At 42.8% G+C, this 26,263-nt stretch overlaps 2 protein-coding genes across 3 annotated transcripts; one reads left to right on the top strand and one right to left on the bottom strand.

Annotated features, from left to right (window-relative positions):
* Positions 1 to 566: 566 nt before the first annotated feature.
* On the top strand, positions 567 to 4,733 carry LOC113571877 (fibulin-7). The gene is given in 10 exon segments (XM_035523644.1): positions 567 to 572; positions 1,164 to 1,231; positions 1,856 to 2,013; positions 2,412 to 2,526; positions 2,528 to 2,577; positions 2,760 to 2,909; positions 3,098 to 3,295; positions 3,703 to 3,838; positions 4,220 to 4,393; positions 4,395 to 4,733. Coding segments are annotated over 10 exon segments (1,239 nt in total). The 3' UTR covers positions 4,579 to 4,733.
* Positions 4,734 to 5,427: 694 nt separating this feature from the next.
* Positions 5,428 to 25,965, bottom strand: glg1a (golgi glycoprotein 1a). 2 transcript variants are annotated; one of them, XM_027000955.2, is made up of 27 exons: positions 25,597 to 25,965; positions 18,332 to 18,361; positions 18,033 to 18,119; positions 17,725 to 17,940; positions 16,825 to 17,028; positions 16,022 to 16,093; positions 15,646 to 15,832; positions 14,993 to 15,204; positions 14,683 to 14,804; positions 14,432 to 14,533; positions 13,828 to 13,981; positions 13,521 to 13,550; positions 12,909 to 13,046; positions 12,581 to 12,667; positions 12,349 to 12,411; positions 12,069 to 12,182; positions 11,774 to 11,862; positions 11,451 to 11,568; positions 11,254 to 11,346; positions 10,668 to 10,805; positions 10,383 to 10,506; positions 10,118 to 10,260; positions 9,900 to 10,001; positions 9,687 to 9,794; positions 9,387 to 9,507; positions 9,198 to 9,304; positions 5,428 to 8,910 (listed from the first exon to the last, which is right to left on the bottom strand). In XM_027000955.2, exons 1-27 carry the CDS (start codon positions 25,912 to 25,914, stop codon positions 8,743 to 8,745), a joined length of 3,447 nt encoding a protein of 1,148 aa, XP_026856756.1. In that variant the 5' UTR covers positions 25,915 to 25,965; the 3' UTR covers positions 5,428 to 8,742. The 2 variants fall into 2 exon arrangements, with proteins under 2 accessions (XP_026856756.1, XP_026856757.1); XM_027000956.2 differs by lacking the exon at positions 13,521 to 13,550.
* Between the last annotated feature and the right edge of the window lie 298 nt (positions 25,966 to 26,263).

Genomic DNA, 26,263 nt, shown 5'->3' with positions numbered 1-26,263 from the left:
TTCTGCCCTACAGAACGAAGGAGAGCCATAAATTCCCTGTTGGCAGAGACACTGAGGGAGCAGGAGATAAGATGCAGCAGATGAATGACCTGAGGCCACGCAACAGAACACACACACACACACACAGAATTTATACAAGTTATCAGGGTTGAGAGAAGTACACAAATCATTACTTGTAGTTTTACTTTGCTTGAGTAATATAATATTAATAATATTTGTTAAAATCTGAAGTCAAAAATTCCATAATATTCTTGAGTTATTAAAGGGCTTGCACTAAAGTCTTAAAAGGTTATATTAAAATCTGTATGTATTAACTAAAGGATTCAAGTATGTTTTCTCAAATTGTGCGTGGATCTATATTCTGACATTCTGTGTGTGATTCTTTTCAGCATCTGACTGCACTTAATCATAAAAAGTAAAATGTACTATCTTTATGTAAACTCAAAATATACATTCTATATGAATTCACCAAAACCTTGTGAGACAGATGTAGTGAAGTCATATGCAGGATATGGCCTTTTTAATTGCAATAATTTAAATTGTTTACAGTAGTAGACTTGTACACAATGACTGTACACCCTATAGCTTGTTTCCGTTTTATGAAAGGAAACGTCTTATTTGTTCGTTTGGGGGTTCTCCTTTTGCTTGTTCTGGTTGTAAGCCAGCATTTATGCTACATTCAAAATAGTTTTGGCTAGGAATTCATCGCATTCTTAATGTATACTTCAAAGATATCATACCTATTAGCGTACTGGAAGTTTAGAATTTCCTTGTCCATTTATTCACGATTATAAACTGATCTTGGCCGTTTTACAGTCGCCTACTGTAAAAAAGGCAGAACTTGTATTAAAGATACGCTGCTCACTTCTCTCGTAATGACAGATAGGCGAGGCGTTAACGTGTGTGCTTCCAGCTTTCCATTTCGCGCCTTTCAGACGCGCAGAATGCTGCCGCACTGAGGTGGTTTTTCGCTTTTATAAAGCCAAATACATCGCTTCGCTGCCTAGCGCGTCAAAGGGACCGCTGCGTTTAAGAAATAGGATCAAGTATTACTTAATAGGCTTAAGTATTATTTAAGGCACATGTAAACTGAATTTAAAGAGGAAATTGTCGAAAAGTGACATTTCGAAGTGTTTTCGATTTCCCCCCCCCCCCTTTGCTAGGATGTTTCGTGTTCTCGTCTTTCTGTTTATTTTTTTTCACATGCCAGATCCTCATATCTCAGAGCCAGGTAAGTGTTGAATTACACATCTTCCAATTAATACATAGTGTGTGTGTGTGTGTGATATATAAGTAGAAAACTTTTATAGAACTTATATATTATATTATTATTCTCCACTGTTAGACTGCTCCTGCTCATCGCACTGATCTGAAATCCTTTATCCTGTGTGTGTGTGTGTGTGTGTGTGTGTGTGTGTGTGTGTGTGTGTGTGTGTGCGTGCGTGCATTCATGTTTTTTCCTAGTGCACATTGAAAAAATGCATGTTTTACTATATTTGTTATAATTGGTAATAAATACATAGAATGTGTTCCCCCCTGTGCAATTTAGATGGATTGTGGCAAGGGAGAGCAATATTCAGAGTGCATGCCTGTTTTTCACTTTGGCCTACTTTTTATAGTGGGGAGTTTTAGATTACATCATAGAATCTATTAGACTATAATTGCTATTGTTCCTGGTCTAAGCAAAGATGTGAAAGGTTGGAATCACTGCATAACTACTTTTCTCTATGAAAGTCATAAGAGGTATGATTAACCCCTTAAATGCCATGAAATGGGCAACCAAATCAGCAGTAATATGATTATAATTTGATATCAAAAGTCTTTAACTATTCACTGTATAACTGGAATGTCATAGGTGTGTGAGCAGACAGGAGCTCCAGAGCACTGTACGGCAGGTCCATAAGGTGCTCTTGGCTCATGAGACCTCCTATGTACAGACCCTCCGCAGCCTCCGCAAGAAACTCAACCTGCTACAGAACAGCACAGCCAAAGAGGGCAGCAACACCAGCACAGGTAAGAACAGCACAGCCAAACAGGGCAGCAACACCAGCACAGGCAAGAACAGCACAGCCAAACAGGGCAGCAACACCAGCACAGGCAAGAATAGCACAGCCAAATAGGGCAGCAACACCAGCACAGGCAAGAACAGCACAGCCAAACAGGGCAGCAACACCAGCAAATGTGATACATTCATATGAACTCTGTAAGCAAAGATGTGAAAGTAGTTTACACAGTGCTAAATACATGTAGTCACATGTCAGTAGCATTAACCAATATAATTTTGAGGTAGGCTACATTCAAATTTGAGGAGACACCTTAACATGAGCATTATATGTGTGAACATTCAGTTTTGCTCCCATGTCTTTTCTGTGTTACCTCTATATCTGTCTTGTCCGTTTCACCAGCAGCAGTGTGTCCACTGCCAGAGCCACTAGCCAATGGCAGGATTCTGGGCAGAGTGTTCCCGTTGGGCCATGAAGTTCACTCCCTCTGCCAACCTGGTTTTCAGCTCTCAGGCCCGAATACCAGTGTGTCTGGGCTCGCTCAAGTGGAGTGGAGAAAGGGCAGCCTGCAAGAGTACACTTACCAATTGATAATCAACACACTGTGCTTTAGTTAACATTTATTCTTACACATTTAGTTTCTGGGATTGTAAAATAGCCCGATAATTCTACAGGTAAGTTTTTTTTTTGTTTTTTTTTTCGACTTCCTATGAACTCTTCAGATTTGTTCATCAGTCTCCTAATTCTCTCCCTCAGTTGTAGATGCTGGAATAAACAATGATACTACTTCCTCTCTGCCCTCGTCTGCTTCATCCTCTTCCCTGACCTTAATCTCAGCCTACGTGCGCCCCTCCCGCTGCATTGAGCAGGTAGAGAGTGAGTCCGGGTTTTACTGTACCATTCACAGTAAGACCGTAGACTCAGCATCAGCTCCCCCTTTCTGTATAGTTGTATCCATGCACCCCTTGAGGCCAGAGCCACTCATAACCTGTACCAGTGCAGACTGCTGATGTTTGCATTAGTGCGGCTTTTGGATCATGTTCTAATCAAAGTACGTTCTACAACAAGTGCAAAGCAGTCAAAACGTTTTCGAGGCAACAGGGTGGTTTTTCCCATGCGTGTAAAAAAACAATCCCGTGGAACCTGTGTTTCAGACATTGATGAATGTGAGCTCTTCCGCCTGACTCAGCCTGGTCGCCTGTGCTTGCACACCTGCATGAACACAGCTGGGAGCTACCACTGTGCATGTCCTGAGGGATACAGTCTCAGCAGAGATAGCAGGAACTGCCAGGGTCTGTGACCGCCTTCACATTATTATGGAACTGCGTGCGCTTACTTCCATCTATGTGGCAGGACTTCATTTCTTATACCAGAGGTGTTCACCATGCTCCATCTAGTCTCCTGTAGTGTGGTTCCTGCCATATATGGGAAGGGTACCATCCCAGGAGCATTGCTGGACACCAGTCTTACATTTTTTAATGGTTAATTTGCAAGTAGGACAGATATTAATAGCTTCAATAAATTAGCTGTTTGAGAGGGCAGCTACTTAACACAACACGGTTTATGACAGGAGCCATGTTTAGCTGAACGCTGGCCCAATGAAGGAAATTAACCACGGAGTTTTCCTGTCAACTCATTAGATGCTTCAAATAAGAACTAACTTGTCCCCAAATTGTTTTCTTCACCATTTTAAACACAGACATTGATGAGTGTGAGAGAGGAGTTCATAACTGTACACATGAGCAGGTGTGTGTGAACACATGCGGAGGTCACCGATGCATGGAGGTCAAGTGCCCGCACTTCCGTAACGCATCCTATATCAAGACCTCGCCTCTGTAAGCATTTACATTTAGCAGATGCTTATATCCAAAGCGACTTACAACTGTGACTGACTACAATTTGAACAATTGTGGTAGTAGTAGGGCTTAAACCAGCAGCCTTCTGAGTCCTAGTCTAATACGTTAACTGCTGAGCTACCCTTAAAAGGTAGCAGATTTAAACAGCAGAACTTGACTGATATATATCACATGGCACATGTGATTCACGTTTCCATCACAAGAAAGCCCTGGGTAAACATTTATTGGTTGAAGGATACATGAATGCAGTACATCACAGCCTACCCAGCTCAGTGTAAAAGTTAGGAATCCTAGTCTGTGGTATGTAATGCAAAGCAGTATCTTTCCTTTGCTCGGCCCTGCACTTGCTCTCTGTTCTAGGCGTTGTGTACGGAATCCCTGCATGCACGGGGAGAAAGCCTGTGTCCAGGCTCCTGTCTCTGTCAACCTCCACTTCATGTCCATCGTGTCCAACATGACCACGCCCCGGGTGCTCTTCAGGCTGTCTGCAGTGCCTGTGCTGGTCAACACCCTGCGCTTCGGCCTGCTGGGGAGACGGGACAGCCCACTTCACCGCGCAGCGCTCGGGAAGGCAGAGCGGGCAACTGATGCTGTTGGAGCCCGTCCAAGGCCCTGGCCTGCTGGAGGCTGAGGTGGAAATGAGCGAGCTAGAGAGCAGAACGCTGCTCGGGCGGTACGTCACCAAGGTCGTGCTCTTCGTGTCCCCGTACAGCTTCTGAAACAGAGAGGGAGCAAGTGATGGACTGGCTGATGTCAAGGCTCACTGGAGAACAAGCTGAAATTCTGGCATAAGATAGAACCATTTAATACTTGCTTTACAGGTGTCACTGTCCACAGTAAAAATAGAAGCTTTACATTTCTGCAATTGCTTTACTTTCAGTATTTTTATATCTTTAATATGTAATTTGTTTTACTTTATAATGTAACTGTTGTGCCATTCCTCTTAAAACATTTGAGACAAACAAGAATGCTTGCAATATTTTTGGTTAAGTACTTCAGAGTGAAAGAATAGCACCTTCAAATTTTAAATGCTTAAAATTGGTTTCAAATAACAATGCTGCCAAACCAAAAAGACTATTCTTTATTTTGGATTATAACAAATCCTAACCTTGAGGGGCGGCCTCCAAGAGACGCAGCTCCTGCTCGTCAGTGAGTGAGTAGAGATGTTTGCAGGAAAACAGGAGCTGCAGAAAATAATTTCTCCAAAGAATCTTTCACCCTAGTGATAGACTGCTGGGGCCAGACCTCAGACCTTTTCTCAATGCACATCTTTTAATGGTGCAGAGAGCTAAACAAGTTATTCCAACACACAGACCCACAAACCACACCCTGTCCCCTCCTACACACATAAGATAAGATGCACATAAAAAAAACAAACAAAAAAAACAAAACACACCACAAAAAACTTCTGGTACTCAAGAGGGGGAACCATGAATTCCGATATGCTGTGATCAGATTTAATTTATGGTACATAGTATACAAAATGAGAATTAATATTTCTTTACAACCATGTAACTGAACTGTTAGGACCAGAGATAAATTGTGTGGTTTAAAAATGAAGTCCAAAATACAAACCAGCAAACTGATTTTATTAACAATTCTCCAATTCAGTTTGTACATAACAAAAGCAACCAAAAAAGAACAAGAAAAGCAGTTGTTTTATAATACATGGCTTCATTAGATTTTAGGGGAAAATATTTTTAATAAGAAATTTGTACACAGGGGAAAATAAACATACAAACCCAAAATGCATCATTGCCACTTAGCAGTTTTTCTAATAACTATGTGTTTTCTTAGCTGGAGTCACAGACAGCAGACAGTAAGCACTTGTACAGGGACCGCTTTTCACATAGTGCTCATCTGAAGGGGGTTGATTAGGCAAATATAAAGCAGTATTTCCAGTGCTAGATTCACCCCCTCAAAATGGTTGGCAAGTTATGTTTAAGGAATGGTCCACTTCTCCCTCCTACCCCCCCAAAAAGGAAAGCTCAAGAGAGACCCAGCAACAAACAGAAACAAGACCCCCCCCCCCCCCCAAACAAAACCAAAACGGCTCAGGTCTGCTCTTTGTCTGTGGGATGTGTACGAGCAGTTGCCTCATGTGTTATATCAGGACACTACCACTCCATCCAGAACTAAAGTCTAAAGGCAAAGTATACACAGCTAAGACCAGTTAATACTGAAGAAATCCAAAATGGAAAGTCGAATATTTTTAGCTTCATTTGTTCCAACTTAATTTTTTGGATTACATTGATGGACTTGGTGAAGAATTTATTAAATAAGAAAAACTTGCAATAGAACCTAGTAATTGGCCATTAGTGTTATTATTATAATAATAATAATAATAATAATAATGGTCATCATGATCAGTTAAGGGGTGTGCAGTCTTTACCTCTTCTTGCCTGTGAGTCTAAAACCATTAACTATACAAGGACATCCAAGTTTTGTACAAGTGGGGGAGAGGAAAAAAACAAAACAAAACAAAACCAAAAACACAAAAACCCGAGGCAGAGATTCTTCTGTAAAATCACAGCTATATACAGTATACGGACATAGCCACATGATCTCTAACATGGTCAGAGTATTAGCCAAAGCGCAGAATGACCCCTGCCCACCTCCAATAAAAACACCAAAACCTTTAGGCAGGGACGAACGGAGACTGTAGTACAGCTCACTCTTCCTCTAGCAGTTGGTTAAATGATTTCATCCCTCAGTGAAGCATGAAAGTGTGAACGGATTTAGCTGTAGAGGCATTTCAATAGTTGCAACATGAACATTTTATCCTTTAAAGTCTCTCGGTTTGCTAAATTTGTGGCAATTTTCCAATTAAAAAAAAAAAAAAGCTAACAAGCCGTTGAAAGGTCTGCCGTGGTCAGCCGTGAACACAAGGCAACAGCAGCTTGTGTTGGTCACAGTTGGGCAAATAATGGCCGACGAACAACAGGGGCATGCAGGAGAGTGGAGTGAAGGGCATGATAAATGTTCTGCAAATGATGTCACAGAACTGGAGCTGGGCAGTCATTTAACCAGCACTTCAGTACTCATGGTATGCTGAACTCAAACACATGATCCTCAATAATGTCCACCGAGTTCAGAGAACCGAAGCTAGTGCATATGTCCACTGGTCTCACCTCAGACCGCAACACGTGAGACTATTACCAGGAGATCCCAAGAACAAGGCATCCAGAAAACATTCTGATTATCAAACAAACCAACCTTAATGTAAAAATAAATTAAGGCTATGATCAACATTGAACATTACATAAAGGATACAGCTAAACAAGTACACACACAAAAATGTGCATCTGACAGATAAATTTCAACACAATGTGCTTTGTAAGGAGGCCTCGGGGGTCAGGTTTGAACATAATGATATCAATCTTTACACATGGCACTACTAGAACTCTAGTTAGCAAGCAGCATACCTCCAAGGGCGCCAAAAGTCTGACCAGCTAAACTCACAGCAAATATGAGCGGGGTGGGGGGCGAAAAATCACACAATCAAAAACCCTGTCTGGCGTTAAGAACCACTCAGCATCCTGCTACAGTGAAGGTGTAGAGGTGAAGACTTCTGACCTAGGATCACATATAAATATTCATAAAGATTTTAACCTAGAATAGACTTCCAATGAGGACTCCTAAAATCCCCTCTTCCTTTGGCTCAGATCAGAATAAATTTTCTTTCTCCGTTTGATTGACTGTCAGTGTATGGGAATACAGTGAGTAACCAACCTCAGGTCTGATGTCTCCACTTGTCAACAACCCAAACCCCCCAACAAAGAGACATAAGTATCCCTCTGCACAAAGTCCAAACAAAACGAAATAAATTTTCCCCATTTTCCCAAACGAAGTAGACTCAGATAGGCTATTTATTCCTTGACTGTTGCGCACAAATGTTTTTAATTGTCTTACTGGAAATATGCTGCATGCCTGCTCACCACACCCGCGCGCATTTCTGCATTCACGCTAGGGCTACACAAATAAGAATTTTAAGATAATTGTTTTTACCTCTACAATTAGCCAAGTAGCGCACCTCCTAAATCAACATCAAGCATTTCTAGTTAAAGAATACCATCAAGCAAGTAATGCTGCTACTCTCTGATAGTGTTCTTTCAGTTAGCAGATGAAATCACAGCAATTTCCAAAATGTATGCCAAGACTGTACTGTAAGGAAGAACCTTTGTTAATGGCGATTTATGAATGCAATAATGTGTTAAAATAATTGCAATCATGTATTGTAACTGCAACCCTATTGCACATATAAACCTAGTAACAAATATCTTGGCCACCATGTGCAACTGCAATGTATGATGACCTCCCAAAAACACACCAAAATATTTCTGCAATTTGGTAGCACAAACCTGCTGCCTCATCACACAACGAAGGAGCACATGAACACCACGAAGCCCAAACACACAAGTAAAAACTCCTAGTACAACATCCAATACAGCCAAAGCATCAACAATAAATACATGATCTGCATATGAAGAGAAATGCAACAGGAGGTCCACCAACATGGAGAAAGCAGTAAAAGGAAACAGGGTATGCGAAGACACTGGCAACACACGCACACGCACTCAAGGGTCCATTGCAGGCAGGTCCTGTCACAGAAGCAGATGATGATGCCAGAGTAATGCAGTCAGAAAATGATGAGCACGAAGAGGATAAAATCAGGTCCCAACACGGTCGATGCCAGTAACAGGAAACACGCATTGCTTCAGTTTCAACCCCTCTCTTCGCAGGGCAAGTTTCAGGGCCCCGGCTGGGGTGGGTGGGTAGGTGTTTGGGGTTTGTTCTAGGACAGAGAGGAGCATACTCGGCTGCCCCCCTCCACCACGTGAGGACAGGTGTCTTCCCACATCTCCTGCCCCTGGTGGCCCCCTCTACCTGTCTTTTAGCTCCTGGGTGACACGCTTGGTTATACGACCACACAGCAGCCCCATGAGGAAGAGCAGCACCACACACATGCTCATCATGCTCAGGATGTAGTTCTTAGCTGGAGAGGAGAGGACCTGACCAGCTAGGTCTGAGAAGCCTTCTGCTGGCGCCACCTGGAGGAGAGAACAAGAAGCAGAAAGGTTAATACAGAACAAATGATTAGTGAGCAATGCTCCACCCCAGCATAACAATAACACTAAAAAGACACCTAGTAGGCATGGTTGCACTTGCATAAATGGCCCAAAGCTTTCAACAAATACTAGTATTTCTGGGTAGTGTATAAGAAATGAGTGTGCTTATTTGGCCAATTGCAAAGTCTCCCTATGTAGAAGTTCCATGAATACTGGATATCAGCTTTTCTTTGTGTGCTGCTGAGTGTGTGCATGCCCGTGGGCTCTACCTTGGCAGCATAGCTCCACATATCGATGCGGTCCTGCAGTCTCTTCTTACACTCAGGCTGCAGTCGCACACGCTTGTCCTGAAGAGCCTCCATCAGACAGGACATCTCTGAGTAAAACACAAAAGACAGGTCAGCACGTGAAAGGTGTTCAGGCACACGTTGTGAATGGTGTCACGCCTGTGCACTCACGTCTTCCTCTGCCTGGGGGGATTGCAGCACACTGGTGCTTAATGTCTAGTGCACAGGCTGTGTGCAGCACCGGGTCCACAAATATATCTGCCTTACTCTCCTTCAGGATGTTCAATACCTCCTGCATGCGTGCACACACACACACACACACACACACACACACACACACACACACACACACACACACACACACACACACACACACACACACACACACACAAAGTCAATACTCTAAACAGCAGGGGGTAAAATCAGACAGTAATGCCATGGTCGAGATTGCTGCAATGAGTACTGATGCACCTTTTTGCAGCCCTCATGTTTGAGCTTCAGCAGATTCACTTTCAGACACTCCTCCACCTGCCCCGTCTGCTCCTGGGCCGCTACCTCCTCCGCACACAGCCGAGGGATCTAAAAACACACACGAACGACTGATCACCAGCATACTCATGCATGCAATTGTAGTCCTGCATTAATGCGCATTAAGATGGAGGTGATCAAAAGACAAAGACTGGCCTCCTCACTGCACTGTAGCTGTAGCTGAGGGTCAAGTCTGTAATCCAGAGCAGACTCCTGCAGAATCACCCTGATCTGATCCTCACAGTCTGGAGAAAGACGCTGCACACATTTCAAACCAGTTACAACCACACACACACACACACACACACGACATTATGAACAACAAAAGGCCTAGAGTGAGGACTACAAGGTGGCATCCAGCCAATGGGACAGACCTGGTCAGCATATTTGAGTTTAAGGCAAGAGATGACCTGGCCCTCCAGCTCAGTATCATCTCTCGCTTTGCTGAGGACTTGCTGGCAGAACTTTGGGATGTCGGCCTTACAGGCCTTCCTCAGCACGGGGTTCAGTCGATAATCTGGACACACGGGAGAAAAATGGACCGTCAACAGCTGGCCTTTTACTACTGGAGTCATTGCATCAGAGATGAGACATGGGATGACTGAGTGCAAGACAGTGTGTATGCATAGTAGGACGTACCTGTGTTTTGAGTGATTTGTCTTTTTGTAATCATCTGTTTGCATTTTGGGTCCATGAGCTCGCTGTTCTTGTTCTGTTTCAGGCACAGCAGCATGTTCTTGGGGTCAGATTCAGAGCAGAAACGCTGCAACGCATCAAACAGGCACTCCAATCAGTTACTGTGTACAGCAGAATAGCATACCATTCACTTTTGAGCACACTAAACCAGCTAGTTCCACTCCCTTCATATTCACACTGGAAAGCCCTCCCCTGCAGTCGGAGCATATGTGCACGTTCCTCACTTACCCTGATCATCTGCTTGCACACTCTCATAAGCTGAAAGTCAAGCTCAGGGTCCATCATCTCAGTCTCTTGCAGTTTAAAGAGCTTCTGGTGACAGCGTTGGTTAAGGTGCTTCTTATTGTCCTTCAGACATTCAATCACCTGCATGACACACAACTACCTACCATCAATACATCAACATGGAAACACAGACGTGTGCTTTTCAAACATACACAAACTTATCCCCACACTTTGACTACACAGAAAATCAGAAGCTCAGTGATATTTATCTAAATTAAGTATTCCAGCTAATTAGCTGTCAGAGTATACAAACAAAAATCATATTTCCTGTTTCACTGAACAGTTAAAATATGAGCTCCAATGTGTACACATTATGTTCAGTAACATGCATTTCTTTCCAAACTACCCAGACCAACGAAGCATCTAAATGCTACCATTAACTTAACGTTCTCCTTTTTAATACTAGTCATATATACATTACCCCCCTTTGTTTGCTCTGCTTTGTTGAAGCACAGGGGACAGGCAGCCTATGCTCAGACTGAGCCTGCACACAGTGTGTCGTTCTACGGGAACCTTCACAAACACTGACCTGAGCGTTGCCAAATGCCACATTCTGACAGTGATCCTTAATGTCCTGCCTACAGCTGTCGTATAGCTCCGGGTCCAGGCGGATATCCTCCGACTATAGAAAGACACAGCAACACAGTTACAGTGCAGTCAACATTAGTTTAGGTTTGGTAGAAAATAACTGGAACTGAAAGGGATGTGGTCTGAGGATCAGCTGACCATCTCCAGCTCCTCTACGCGGAGCTGTCTGCGGCACTTCATGGAGACGCGCTGGTCTTTCACCTCCTGCAGAGTGTCGTTCCTGACCATGGTGCTCAAACATATCACCACATCCACCCTGCAGGTGCGCACACACACCCCATTACTCTACCATTCTACAGGTTCCATTCACAGGTTGGTGGGAGAGTAGTTAGACAAATAAACAAACAAACAAACAAACAAACACACAGCCAGCTGGGGGTAAGGCAGAACACAATATTGCCTTACAAATGTATACTTGTAACCAGAAAGGTGTTAGAAGTGACAGGCAGTTCTGCACTCACTTCTTCTTAATGTTGGGGCATAGTTTGAGAACATCCTCCTTGCAGGCCATTTTAAACTTGTAAGAGAAACGGAAGTCCTTCATCTGGATCTGAGGAAGAGGAGTACAGAATGGAGTGAACAGTAGTAAAATAGAAACTGCTGCTCATCATCAGTTATTATAAAATCTGAATACATTTACATGTTTTATTTTAAAAGGGACCCTTTAAATCTTTAGAACAGCTACACATTCAGTATGTGCTGATAAAGTGATTCATCAGTTGGATACAGAACTGGAGCTGTGTGTGAAGTATGTACCAGCTGAAAGTGCGTGACTCCGACTATACATTTCTCATTCATCTCCTTCTGGTGTTTATTAAGCACAAGACACTCCATGAGATCTCCAGTGTCTATCTGGTTATCTGCTACCTCCTACGAGACATGGGTGTAAGAGGATAAAAGTGAGTGAGAGGAAAATACAGTAGGAGAGAAAGGGAAAAACCCAGGAGGGCCTGTAAGGCAGAAAGCTGGTGCAATATTTTTGGGCTTTGTCCAAGCCGAGCATGTATGGAAGTGGTTTTGGAACTGGTTGACTTACGTGGCAGTGGGACTGGATGACTGGTTCACACGCTCGAATGAGCAGGGCTTCAATCTGAATGTCCTGAGATACCAAAAGCAGGAACAGCACTAAATATAACTTACACATCACATAAATCACAAAACCACAGAATGGTGGCAAACAAAAACCCAAAACACATGCACAGTGTCTGCAGTGAGAGCAATGCAACATTACTATAAAGGCTCATGAAGCAGTGGAGTGCACGTCTTACCTCAGACTCTAGCTCGGTGAGATTACCCACCACATCCCTGCAGTCTGAGCCCAGATCCTCCAGATGGTCCTGCAGACACTCCAGCTCCTGCAGTGCACCGTGGAGGGATTAGAGAGGGTTAGAAAGATTTACCACATTTACTGAACTGATTACAATTATAACCAAGTAACAAAAATTGTCAGAATTGGTACTGAAAGTGATCTTACTAGCCGTAGATTCACTATAATTCAGCTTTCCTGGCATGTGTGGGGATATGGCGAATAGCTTCCATTCTCACATAAGCTTTTCATTGTATAAAAGTATATGGACAGCTGCAAGGTTGACTGACCTGGCCAGGTTCTGTTTTCTCACTGCACCACTTGCCCAGGTCAGTCATGCAGCGCCTTTGCAGGTCTGGGTCCAGCTTCACATCCAGGGCTCTCTGGTGGAGGATACGCTGTACTTCTGTCTTGCAGTCTCGAGATAACTACAGATACACAACAGTTTAGAGATAAATAACATGCACGGAGACACAACAACCCTGAAACGCTCACTCATACAAGCATACACATTCAGTCAGAAGACACATTCTGGTCTGACCTTTTTCCTCTCCAATGGTCTTTTAGCCAAATTAGTGCACCAAATTACTATGCTTGCCCAGTCCAACAATGAAATCTCAGACAAGCATATGCTTGACTAATTTGATCAAGACTGAACACATCCAACTTACTGATTAGCTAGATGAATCCCACTTCCCATACCAATCAAAATCATTGACAAATTAAATTCTGAAGCCTTCATTTTTCAGTCTTTGAAAAAAAAAATTAAGTGAGTGAAAAATTTAAACGAGTTTTCCAAAGCCTGAAAAATGTTACTGCTTTTGATTTGTTCACCCCAGCATGCATCACTTGGCCCGTGGACATCTATTTCTGAGCAGCGGCACCACAAATATGATACTTACAGCAGCATCGCTCTGCTGTTCGGAGGAGTCCTGTGGTTAAATTTGAGGTTAGGCTTAGAAAGGATTCAGCAGTGTTCTTACATCAACTACACGTTACAGTGAAGTGAGAAGTTTAGAGTCACAGAGGAAACATCGAGTCTTAAAGCCTTTTCTACAAGTCTAGTAGGCTTGGCCATTTGCCTGACTAAGTGCTTTCCCCTTTCTTGCGTACACACAGACACGACTACAACTCACCAATTGCATACTTTGTATTTAAAATTTTAGCTTACCTAAAATGCCGGTGTGTGGGTGTTTGTATGCCACTCACCCGGCGACCCTGCTCCTCGGTGCGGTATGCGTGGCGATACAGGCAGGAGAAGACAGCTCCAGGGGGCATGAACTCACTGGTCTCATTCCAGCCGTGAGTATGGCAGATACGTGCAGCATCATTCTGGCACTTCCTGTATAGGATTGGGTCCAGCCTGTGAGTAAGAGAGAGTAATGTTTGGTCTCATTTGAACATTTTGGTGAAGTAATATTAACAAATTACTGTGAAAGGAGTACAATTCCTTTTTGTGCCCAAGTCTCAAGACTAAAGTTTGACCCTTTTTAATTAACATTAGTCTGTATCAAACCAACTGCTTATTAATTGCAGAAGATAAAATACTTGGTGAGGAAGGAGCAGAGATTTGAATAACATTACACAATACTTCAATGTGTTACTGGCAACATGAATAATTTTTTGCTTTTGTACTAGGAAAATGTGAGGGGAAGATGGTGAGTACTGAAACTGGCTCTCCTGTGTGTTTAGTTATGATGATGATGTCACACAAATAATAAATCACTCGGTCGAAGTTGTTCACTACTTAAGCTTCACGTGCAATGGCGAACGTCCTAATAATGCCCGGAGCATTAAGGCTTTGGACACTCACTTCCAGTCTCTGGAGATAAAGTACTGCAGCTCCAGCAGCCGGTGCTCACAGTCTTCCACCATCTTATCGGTGTAGAGATGCTCCATCAGACAAGAGAGAATCCTATGCATGTGAACACAAACATCCACACACGTTAACAGAAATGTGCTTCTGGTACTCATTGACTGAACTGCTCCTTTAAATGACTGCAGCCAATCTGAGACCTGCCTGTGTCTGACTGCTGTGGAATGAGGGTTAGTGCATGTACTCACATGGGGTCTCCATTGCGGATATGTTTACAGGCAGTCTGGATGACTGACTCACACGCCTCGTTAAGTGCCCGGTCGATCCGATAATCTGCCCCAGGGTCTGTCTCCTGGATCAAGGTCTGAAGCTGAGGACAAAACATTGCACAACCATCCGTTATTAACAAACACCTGCAACCAGTCAAGCATGAACAGCACTACAATTATTTACTACAGCCCCTGCTAAAGGATTCCTAATGTGTTGATTTTTTGTCACAGCCCCATAGTCAGGCCAGGCTTTAAAGTGCGCAATGGCGTGTGGCTGAACTGAGCTCACAGCTTTCTGGCAGAGGTTGTCCATGATGCCCTTGTCCCGGGAAACTCTCATGAGACAGTGGAGGGTTCGGCCTTTGTGGTGCAGGCCGGAGCAGTGCGTGTCGATCTCGCCGCGGCAGTGCAACACGATCTCGGGGCTTAGCGAGTAATCCTCCATCAGCATGCGTCTGTAGTCCAGCATCTCCCCCTGACACTCGCCACTCACCGAACGCCCTGACATACAGTCAAAGAACAAGACTGAGCAGCCAGAAACTGGAGACCCTCCAACACTCACAGCTGCACTGGTGCACATATGGGCACTCATCCACTACCTGTTATATGCATATTACAGTTACTACAGTACACCCCCTCATACATTTCTCTCATTTGATGGCAACTTTTAAACTGAGCTATTATATCTGCGTTAATATTATCTGTGCTGTGCAAGGTTATTTTAGAATGGTAAGAAAGCAGAGCCCAGTGCAGTCACATGCGGGTCCTATGCACAAAACTCCAAACATTCAATCATCGCTCTACAGCAGAAAAGCTGGCAATTGTATAAGCCCTGCGTGCTGACAGACAACTGAAATGTGCTACTCTGAACTTGTACAGGTTGTGAGTGAGAGAAAGCGAGAGAGAGAGAAGAAATACCCACAGGCGCAGCCAGACGCCTACCTCTGTGGACGGCTGACTCCAGGCACAGCAGCAGGTAGGAGAGCTTGGCCTCTCTCCCTCGGGGCAGAGTGGTGTCTACATTGCAGCGGTATTTGCGCAGGTCCTGTTTGCAAGCCTTGGCTAGTGAGTAGCTGACCTTATAGTCCTGCACTATTAGCTTCTGCCTGGTGGAGAGCGCCTCCCTGCACTGCAGAGCACAATGTTTAATACGCCCATCAGTTTTCACAGAGACAGACAGAAAGACACACACAGTGTTCTATTACAGTAATTACATTGGACAATAACGGAGGCTGACACCAGCAACCATATCTCTTATAAACAAGGTGAAATCAATATTGTAAGAAACATTACAGACCAAAGTAGTTATTGCAATTACCTTTCCAGACATACTCTCCTCAAACTTGTGGTTAAAGAGACATTTGTAGACTCGCCCCTCTCCCGCTGGAGTCTAAATGACAAAACCAGGTTCACGCACATTCTTGCATTCAAAATCAGTGTGTCCTCTGGTTATTTAGAGAATTATTAGAGAGACCTCAGAGTTATAGCAGCAGCTTCTTTAGTTACAGAATCGACTTATGTAACATGCAAACTTTCATCCTTAAACAACAATGTCTGAAGCAAATCCATATATATTTGATATGCAGAACTGATGAGTTGGTGCAGAAAGAAGCTAACCACCCTAAAAAAAAAAAATGCAACATGCAACTTAATCTAGTAGTCTGGTACAGCAGGTAAAGAAAGGTTCCGGCAACAGCAAAACGATGGGTTTTATTCCCAGGGAGCACCCGTACTGCCATACTGACTAATATGCAAGTCACTCTGTAGAAGAATGATAACGTAAATGTAATAAGTCAATTATAAAATATACAAGCTGTTCTTTGTCAAGTGTACCATACAACACAACAAAAAGCCCAAGTGGTATACCCCTGTTACATTAGCAGTATATTAGAATTTCTAATAGTGTTCCACGAGCTTGAACTTATACAAGTGCAGGTCTATGGGAGGTCATTTTTACGCCATATGTACCTCTTATACCAAGCAAGTAAAGAAAACTTATCCTGAACATTGAAAATATTTACTTTTTTGAAGTTTACTGCTAAAATATTATTTTAAAAATGGTACACGTGAATGCATTTATATTACTAATATGTGTGCATGCATGTGAGTATGTCAACTCACATTTTCACAGAAGCGCTCGCGGTCATCGCGGCAGGCGAAGAAGAGGTGTCTGTCGAGGTGGAAGTCGTCTGAGGAGAGCTCGGCCACACGCATGATGGCCTTCTTGCAGTCGTCTTTAATCACGTAATGGCCAGCCTGGTCTTCCGCCTCACTCACAAGCCCTTTCTCTAGACACGCTATCACCTCTCCTTGAGAGTGCACATCCTACGAGAGAGAGAGAGTGTGAGAGAGAGAGAGAGAGAGAGAGAGAGAGCACGCATGTTCATGATGGGGAGAGAGAGAGCAAGATAGTGAGAAATGTACAACAAGAAACAGGAATAAGTAGTGAAGTATAACCTGCTGTTAGCATTTAACCAATTTAACACCGGCTGTATGGTTTGCACAACCATATGCCATTTCTCTGCTTTTTTATACCATAACAAGTTCAAATATGTACAAATGAGTAGGTGGCAACATGCTGTCAGCTTGCTGTGTGGTTTCAGTGTGCTGACCGCCGAGTCAAATGAGCAGTTTTGTTTTGTTTACTTCTGATGGTTGAAAACAGAAAAAACTGATTTAAGCTTTTCTAAATCAAATGGTGGTTTTTTTTCCACTACACACTTTAGATCACTTACATTACTGTGTAACAAGTATTTCGACAGGAACATTGAGATAACAATGGGTAAACTATTGCAGTGTCTGGACAGCTAGACCGAGTCATCAGTGCAGCATGAAGGTCACATGAGGCTAATCTGTCTACACTTATATACCACGCTCATTCAAACTGTTACTATGAAAGCTCCTTTTACAGATTACTACACACTGACTAAATAATAAAAAAGGTGTAAAACAGGATGTAAAACGGGGTGTAAAGCAGGCAGTGTTTGTTCCTGGGAGAGAGTCCTTTGGTTTCAGACCCACCTTCTCGCCAGTGTTGATGCTCCCACAGTGCAGTGCATTGATGTCATCCTTGCACTTGTCCATGAAGCCACAGATGAGGCGGTAGTCGCTGAAGACGATGGTGGCCATCTTTGTGATGTACTGGTTGCACTGGTACTCAGTAATGTTTATGCGGTGGTCCACTAAGCATGACATCAGGTAGCCCTTCCCCCGCTCTTCTGCTGCACACTCTTTAATCTGGGATCACAGCAATATTTTAACTTTTTAAAGCCAAAACAGTACCACTTAGTCTATTTAAAAAACTAAAAGTAATCACTTCAAGAACTCACCTCAGTAATTGTACTCTTGCACACCTCGACAGCCACTGACTCAAACTTTGGGTCTGTTGTCAGGTTCAGCTTATAGTTCCACAGGAGCTAAAAAGAACATAATTTAGCCTTTTGAATAAAGAGCTGATGAATACTAATAGAGCCCTAATGGCACAAATTAATTTGTAGGCTCCTAACCGTCCCAAGATCAGAACTCTCTCTGCCTATGGATTAACATGACAATTTCTAGTAAAAGATGCCCCTCACTGCCCTTTCAGGACAACATTCACCTGGACAACATTCATTCAGCTGAAACTTACATGGTTGCAGTCGGATGCAATCTCAGTCTCCTAAAGGGCAAAGGAGAAATACAAGCAGGTCAGGATGGAGAACATTGCTAGGTTATACAGTGTTACAATTATTCACATTATAGAAATCTGGCATTAATCCATCAGATAACAAGTTAAAATGCATGTAACGCAAGACAAGAACATAAGACCAAGTGTGCTTCAGTATCCCTCATCTTTGAACTGATGCAGTGTAATTTCATCTCAGCATTCTGAAAACAAGCTCTTCTGAATGGAGAAAAGATCAGGAAAGTGGGGAACCCTGATTTGCAGTTAAGAGATACACTGATCACCAGAAGCAAAACTGCAGGCAGATTTGCTAGCTAAATGCAATTTGACTTCAGTGCCCTGCACTTTAGTTTAACACATTGCAAAAATTAAAGTGCTGTTTTTATATATATATATATATATAATATATATATATATATATTTTATATATATATATATATATTTTACATAGATATATAAATGGAGGTTTGTTTCCCTGCAACAACATTCCTATTGCTCATTGCTGTAAAACTAAAAGAGGAAACAGAGTAACAGTTCTCAATCTGAATGCCGAATCAGAAATATGGCACAAGGTCCAACCAGACTAAATCCTACGATCTGCTCCATTGTCCTGATTATGTGCAAGAAGTTGGCTCGTTCTTGAGAGGTGGAGAAACCAAACTAGATGGTTACGGATGATGTGGTGATGGACTCAATGATCACAGGAGAACCCGATCAAGTTCTGCGACAGGCTGTATTTCTTCAACTGTTGCAGGAAGAACATTCGCCCCTGTGCTCTCTCAGCAATTGAGACATGTTCTCCCACTTCAGGTCCTGTATACTGTAGTGCTCAGGAACATGAGTGAGTCCACAGTACAAACCACAGAGCGATTAATGTTGAGGGGGGTTAGGGAGGGGAGGCAACACCTGATATTTACCGCCATCTCTACAGTCTTTCACATGTTCAGCAGCAGGTGGTTGCTCCTGCACCAGGAGACCAGCTGCTCGACTTCCTTTTTTCAGGCAGACCTATTACCGTTCCCCATGAGGCCCAGCACAGTGGTATCATCTGCAAACTTCAGGATCTTCACATCTGGTTCCTCATTGGTGTAGAGACTGAAGAGAAGCTGCAAGAACATACAACCTTGTGGTACGGGGGGGGGGGGGGGTCTGGGGGTCTGACGTGTGTTTTCCTAGCCGCACCTACTGTCACCTGCTTGTCAGGAAATACACAATCCACTGGCACATGGGATCTGGCATCAACAGTTTGGACGGTCTGACCTGTAGTCGCTCTGGCACCATGTTGCTGAAGGCTGAGCTCAAGTATACTTCATCATATGACTGCATCATTGACAGACCTGTTAGTTCTGTATGCAAACTGCAGAAGATTTGTGTTGACCTTCAGGTGCAGTAGGACCAGGTGTTCTAAGAACTTCTTGAATATAGAGCTCAAAGATACAGCCCGGTAATCATTAACTTCAATAATGTTCTTGGGGGGGGGGGGGGGGGGGTGAATAATGGTCAATGTGTTGAAGCAGGTGGGAACAATGCACAGTTCCAGTAATTTGTTGAAGTTGTTTCTGAAAATTGGTACTAATTGGTAACTAGCTGCTTTAGGTGGAGAGACCAAGTCAGGTCGCAGGGCTTTTCTCACCTTCTGTCTTCTGAAAAGCCTGTTAACATCCTGCTCATTGATGAGGAGTAAGATGCGGGGAAGAGGTGAGGGGGCTAGGGGCGACTGGCAGAGAAAATCTGAAGATTATACTTTGTTCAATCGAATCTGCAGTAGAATTCATTCAGGTCATTGGTGAGCTGGCGGCTGTTCAGGAAAAGGGTAGTTTCTCTCACCTTGTAGTTGAACTCTTCAAGACCTCTCCAGACTATTAGTTGGGTCGTTATCTGAAATGTAGCCCTTCAGGTTTAAGTATTCTGTCTTTGTTGCTTTAATCAATTTCTCCAGTCTTTTGCTGGCTTCTTTGTAGGGCGTTCTGTCCAAACTCCTGAATGCCGCCATCTTTTCCCTCTGAAAACCATCGCTTACTGCTACTGTATTTCAACCATGTTGTAAGTGAAAGGCAGCTGGCCTCGCAGAAACATGTGGATGAGGTCACGGTGTCCATGCATTCGTCTAGTTTCTGTTGCCTCCTCAAAGCAGCCCTGTAGCTTTTCAATGTCTCCACTGGTCAACCATTTCACTGTAGTGACAATAGGCTTGCAGGTTTTGAGCTTCTGTCTGTATGCTTGGATGAGGTTAACGAGGCTAACGAGCACTATAGGCATTTTTAACAGTGGTGTAACAATTAACAAAAAATGTTCCCTTTTCTTATGGCACAAGCGATAGCATCTGGATTTACTGCTCAACAGACAGCATATCTTTCATTATTTCATCTGAGAGCAGTTTGTGTTCTTCACTGGCGCACACGACCTGTGGAATGTAAATGGCGAGCAAAATGAAAAAACTATCTGGGACACTAGCCCAGTTTGCAGTTAATAAACATTAGGTCTAGATGAGGAGTGCATGATTTCAACAGCACTGTGACGTGTTTACACCTGCGTTCATTGACAAACATATTCCTCCTCCACCGGTTTTGCAGTCGACCTCTGCATCTCTACCCGTTTAAGCAGCTGGAAGGCAGAGAGGTGTAGTGCACTATCCAGGGACTTCTCAGAAAGCCAGGTTTTCATAAAGCAGAGCGTAGACAGTTGGTTTGGTTAAGCACTAGTAGTTCTTCCATTTTATGGCCCTGAGATCACAGACTGGAATAAAGATGGTAAAGGGGTCTGAAACCTGTTCTGTCTCAGCCTTCTGAGTGCACCTGCACACCCATAGTGAGGATTTCTAAAAGCTCTGAAGGTTTTTGGCCAAACTCCAGAAGTATTTCAGGTAAAAATGTGTCCCTGAAGGTCAGTAACTGCTCCCCTCTGCAACTTTATGAATTTGATGTACAATAAACAACATTAACAAACAAAAAAAACATACCAGCATCTCACTGTGGAGGCCATACTCGGCATAATCTTGTTCTCATTAAGCACTTAAACATTTAGCTGATCAAGGCTGAGGAACATTTATGCATACTTAATGGACTACTGTACTCTACCTGTCACATTGCAGAATAACTACATTTTTTTTTTTTTTTAAGTGGAGTGGTGGTGCTTACAGAGGCTTCCACAAAGGAAATGGCTTCTGCAAGTCAAAACTGCAGTTTAAAGGGTGGAATGTGTTTGTATGTCTCCTTTCCAAATCCAAATCACTTTATTACACAAACGAGTTTGGCATATCCACAAGCCTTGTCTATTGTTGGTTCCTTGCACAAACCATTGCATCAAGGTTGATTAGCAAGGCAAAATGCTGCAGCTTGTGCTGTAAAACGAACCATGATGTACCCACTGTTATGTAGGGAAATTAATAATATGATGTGACTAGGATATACTCATTGCAGCTTGCCAACATCTGTTAACAACTAGCTTCATTGCAGAATTACAAACTTTGTAGATCGATTTCATTTTTCACAAAATATATAATTTTACATATACCAGTTTTTAAACAACAACAATTCATGTATTAGAGGGACTGTGTGTTCATTTAGAAACCACAGTGCATTTGTTCCCAACCATTATTTTAGATAGCTCTTCTCCACCTCTCCAGAATTGGTTAGGCTCTGAGCAGAGGGCCAATGTTGCACTCTCAACACACAAAATCATGCCAACACAGCATTTACACAGACACGTATAAAAACACTCATAACAATGTAACAAACATTACCATGTCATTAATTTTTCAATGTCACAGATGTGTTAAGGATAGCCTACCATCCACATAATATCTAGTTTTCAGTGATCAGAAACTGACCAGGGATGAATGGGATAGAGGGTTGCTGAAAACATGTGCAAAACACCACACACCTACAAGTGCACCTAATAAAATGTCCAGTAAATATTTCTAGTCAAATGGGTGGGGATTATATAAACTACCATTACTAAACAGAGGCAAAGTTCATTTTTAACATACACACCCTGCCATTATGATAATTTTCCATTACTAGTCTGTTGACCAAGCCAGAGGCAGATTTGCAGTGTACTTCCAAGTAAAGCTGTCATTTCTCTAATAGCTTGTTGGCAAAGAAATGCACAAAACATTGCACAAAACATACTGAAAGCTAGTAATGGCAGCAGGCAGAATGTTACAGATTGGATTCTGCTAACAGTTTCCCTAACTGTTAGGTGCATTTTCATGTAACACACATCGTAAAGTAGAAACAATAACCTTACTTCATGTGCAAGACAAGAGTACAAAGGTTTTTGGCCCAACAGTGTTATGCGTAAACAGAACTTGAGCCAAGAATGAGAGCTTGACGGACCATATTATTAATATTGTTATTGCTATTACCATTGTTGTCAATGCTTATGAATATCTCACAAGGTGAATTAACAGGATAGGAATGCTACCAAACTCCTACCCAACAGGTCCAAAAGCATCTAAAAGGAGTTTATCTTCAAGAAAGTTGACATGAACTAAAACTTCTATAGGCCACTGGATTTGGATTGAGATTGGTCTCTCTCTTGGTCACAGACACACATGGGCTGGCATGTAGAGAGAAGCCACAAATACTCAAACACACAAGCTAAGCTTAGCTGTGTGATATACTGTTTAGCTGAGCCCTTGTAAAATTAATTTGCATATTTGTCAGAATAGAAGTTTAAAACTGCAGCCTGATGGCACTTTTTGATGCATGCATAGATAAAATAGCTTGTACCCACTTTTCAAAGCTGTGTGAAAACATGCACTCCCATTACTCTAGATTCTGGATGTTCTAATGTACATCCAGCCTTTGTGATTTGTGAATCATAGTTAAAGAAGATCTATGAGGGAGATGGGTATAGGCTAATTCTGACTTCCCACACAAAAAACTCTTCGATTAGGAGCAGTACAAGCCAACCATCTTTTAGAACATAAAAAAGCCAAAGCCTACTGCCTGGTATCACTAGTGGAGGATATGCAAAATCAACAAAGGGATCACAAAGAACAATCACATGCCAAAAAAAGCTGAAATAAAAGTGTCACATTTAATACTATAGGCTCGGCACCCTGGATAAATGCTGATGTAGGAAATCCTGCCCGAGACCCTTGGCATAAGAACAACCTTATACAACATTGAGCTCCTCTTGTGTGAGCACTAACTCTTCTCATCTTCTCTTCTCCTCAATCTTCCTAACTTGTACAGATCCTGGACACATTGTATAGACACCAATAGCATAACTGCAGAGACAGAATGTGTTATTTAAGAGTGAGAGGACTTGATAAATGCCACCTTGTTGCTAAGTAATACACCCAAATTGTATCAAAGTCCAACCTTTTTGACCTCATTCACATTCAAGTTGCTTAAATTAATTTCAGCACAAGTCACAATGAAGATACATAAGGGAGTCAGTAGCAATGTTAAAGAAATAAGAGACTTCGTTCTCACACAATCATTGGAGTCTCCTAACACAAATATATTAAGTATTAAAATAAATGCATCACAAAAGGAAGGTTCTGTCAGCATCTACATTTAAACTGCACATATAGGATGGCTGCACTAAGCAACTATATGCATAGGGCATTTTAGCAAAGGTTTTAAAGGCTTTGAGACCTGTAATAACACTTAAGAGGGAAATAGGCCAGGTTGCATATAAAGCCCAATGCAGTGACCAAGAGCACATGAGGGCTCTTGCAAGCTATAGTGGAGTCTCAACAGCCCTCCTAACAGGCCTGAATATCAACCACAGTACACATTCATGTTACCATGTAAAAGAAAACAAGTCTTCCAAAACTGTGACCTCTTTTCCACAGCATTAGACATCTCAACCTCAGCAACTACCCCAGGCTGTGGCAAAACCCCTCATTAAATTCATGTTATCAACAATCAATCATCTCCATCTTCTAAAGGAGTAAACATGACAAATTTTACTCAGGCTGTGAAGGAAGTTTCTGGTCTTCAACAACTACCTTTGGTCAAAGAAAGTAATAGAACCACACGCTGCATCTTTTAATTCTGGCCCTTAGGGTCGTCACAGCCTGACACTGCAGTTCCAGGGAGGAACACTAACCCATACAAAAATTCATCACAAGAACAACGAACAGTGATTCAACACATCTGCTCAATTTGCTCATAAACGTTCTCTCAAAGAACAGCAGATAGAGGAGATGAGCAACACTTTCTCCAAAATTAACACACTCGAGGGAGAATATGGATATGATTAACTCAGAGCAGTCGATACTGTATGATATACTAATTCAGAGCAAAACATTTTGAAACCTTTTAAAACACGGCAGGTCATTTGGCTTGTTTATATTAGGTAGAGAAATGGGGACAATAACATTGCTAGTGCATTCCAGAATAGACCAGATTAACAAGGCTAGTGGCTAGTAGTTTACCGAGGATACATTGGTAATGACAATTACTTAAGAAATCAAACAACGCTTATGGAAGTCTGATAAAGTCCAGCAATAACAGCTAGGTTAGCTAGCTACGCTAACTATTTAGCAACAAACGCTGCAGCCACTAGCCAACATAGCTAGCGTCAAATGACTAAAACAGCAGCTCTGGTTTGCTTTTCTCTAAGGTCACATACAGTTACAGACGTCAACGCGGCAACATACAACTAGCAAATATTAACCAACTTTAATTTCTTCAACTTCATGCTGAACTAAATATCGACTTGGCTAATGTTTGCTAACGTTAACGTCCATAGCTAGTTAGCTGAGCTAGCTAGGGTATAAAGCGTGCGTTTCAGGGTCTTAGGTTAACACCTTTAACGCTAGCTGTTCGTTTTCTCCCCAGAACCGTTGTCCAAAACATCAAGAAGTAGCTTCGTTGACTTAAAATATAAACGATGTGTAAGCGTTTATGTTAGCTAGCTTCACTAGCTAGGTTAGCTAACTAACTACGGACATGATTGTAGCTGAGGTTAGCTAGTGCTAGCAACAAAAAGGCGTTTTTATATTTAAAAACCATATCTAGCGAATTTTAGCAGCACACCTCTAGCTTAGCACTAAATGTGTTAAATAAATCAACTCCCTACACAATACCTTGCAGAGACGGTCATAACCCCGAATGTAATTCAAACTGTAAAGTTAGCCGTCTATCTACCACAGCCCACTGACGACCAGTGCTCTCCTCCCAGCTGCGCAGATACCCAGCTCGCTAGCTAGCGAGCCATCTTGGGCCATTGCTACCGACACACACATTGAATCTCTCCGTTATCCTAACCTCTTTACGATCCTGCAGACATTCCAGCACGGCCAGGTTGTTATTCCACGAATGCTTGGGACAAAGTCTGGCTAAGTCCTCCCGACAGGCCTCCTCTTCCGCAAGCTTCCACCCGCTGCCGCGACGAGGCGACGAGGCCCCGGCCACTGCCGCAAGCTTTCCTTCTTGCAGCGGGCCTCCTTGATTCCTAAGAGCGTCGGCATTATCTGGTAAATTGTCGTTGGAGTTGCTCGGTGCTTTAAGTCCCTGAGTAAAGTACATGCAAGAGGACAGGGAAAGGAGCAGTGCAAGAAGCCGCACACGTCTACAATCCGCCATCTTCACTAAACTATCTACGCTAGCCACGGCAGCCGGACGCCTGGGAGAGCTGGTGTGCGTTATTAGGAAGCTCCAACATGAAGAGGCCACGTAGACTACACATGAGCGCACTGCTCGTCGCTCACACTTGACGTTCACTGTGCAAATTAGGCTAAATAAAGTGATTTGAGACGATACAGGTGGAATGTTTGGACGCAAGACGCGATTTATTCGCTATATGACTGTATATTACTTTTTTAGGTTTGGAGCAGTTACATAGTGCTCTCGTTACTGACAAACTCCAAAACATTTATTGCACCCAAGGAGACCGCAGTAATACACAGCAAATAAACCTTAAGAAACATGCTTC

Source organism: Electrophorus electricus, chromosome 2 (assembly GCF_013358815.1).
Source record: "Electrophorus electricus isolate fEleEle1 chromosome 2, fEleEle1.pri, whole genome shotgun sequence".
Lineage (NCBI taxonomy): Eukaryota > Metazoa > Chordata > Actinopteri > Gymnotiformes > Gymnotidae > Electrophorus > Electrophorus electricus.
This window is presented reverse-complemented; position numbering and strand designations above follow the sequence as displayed.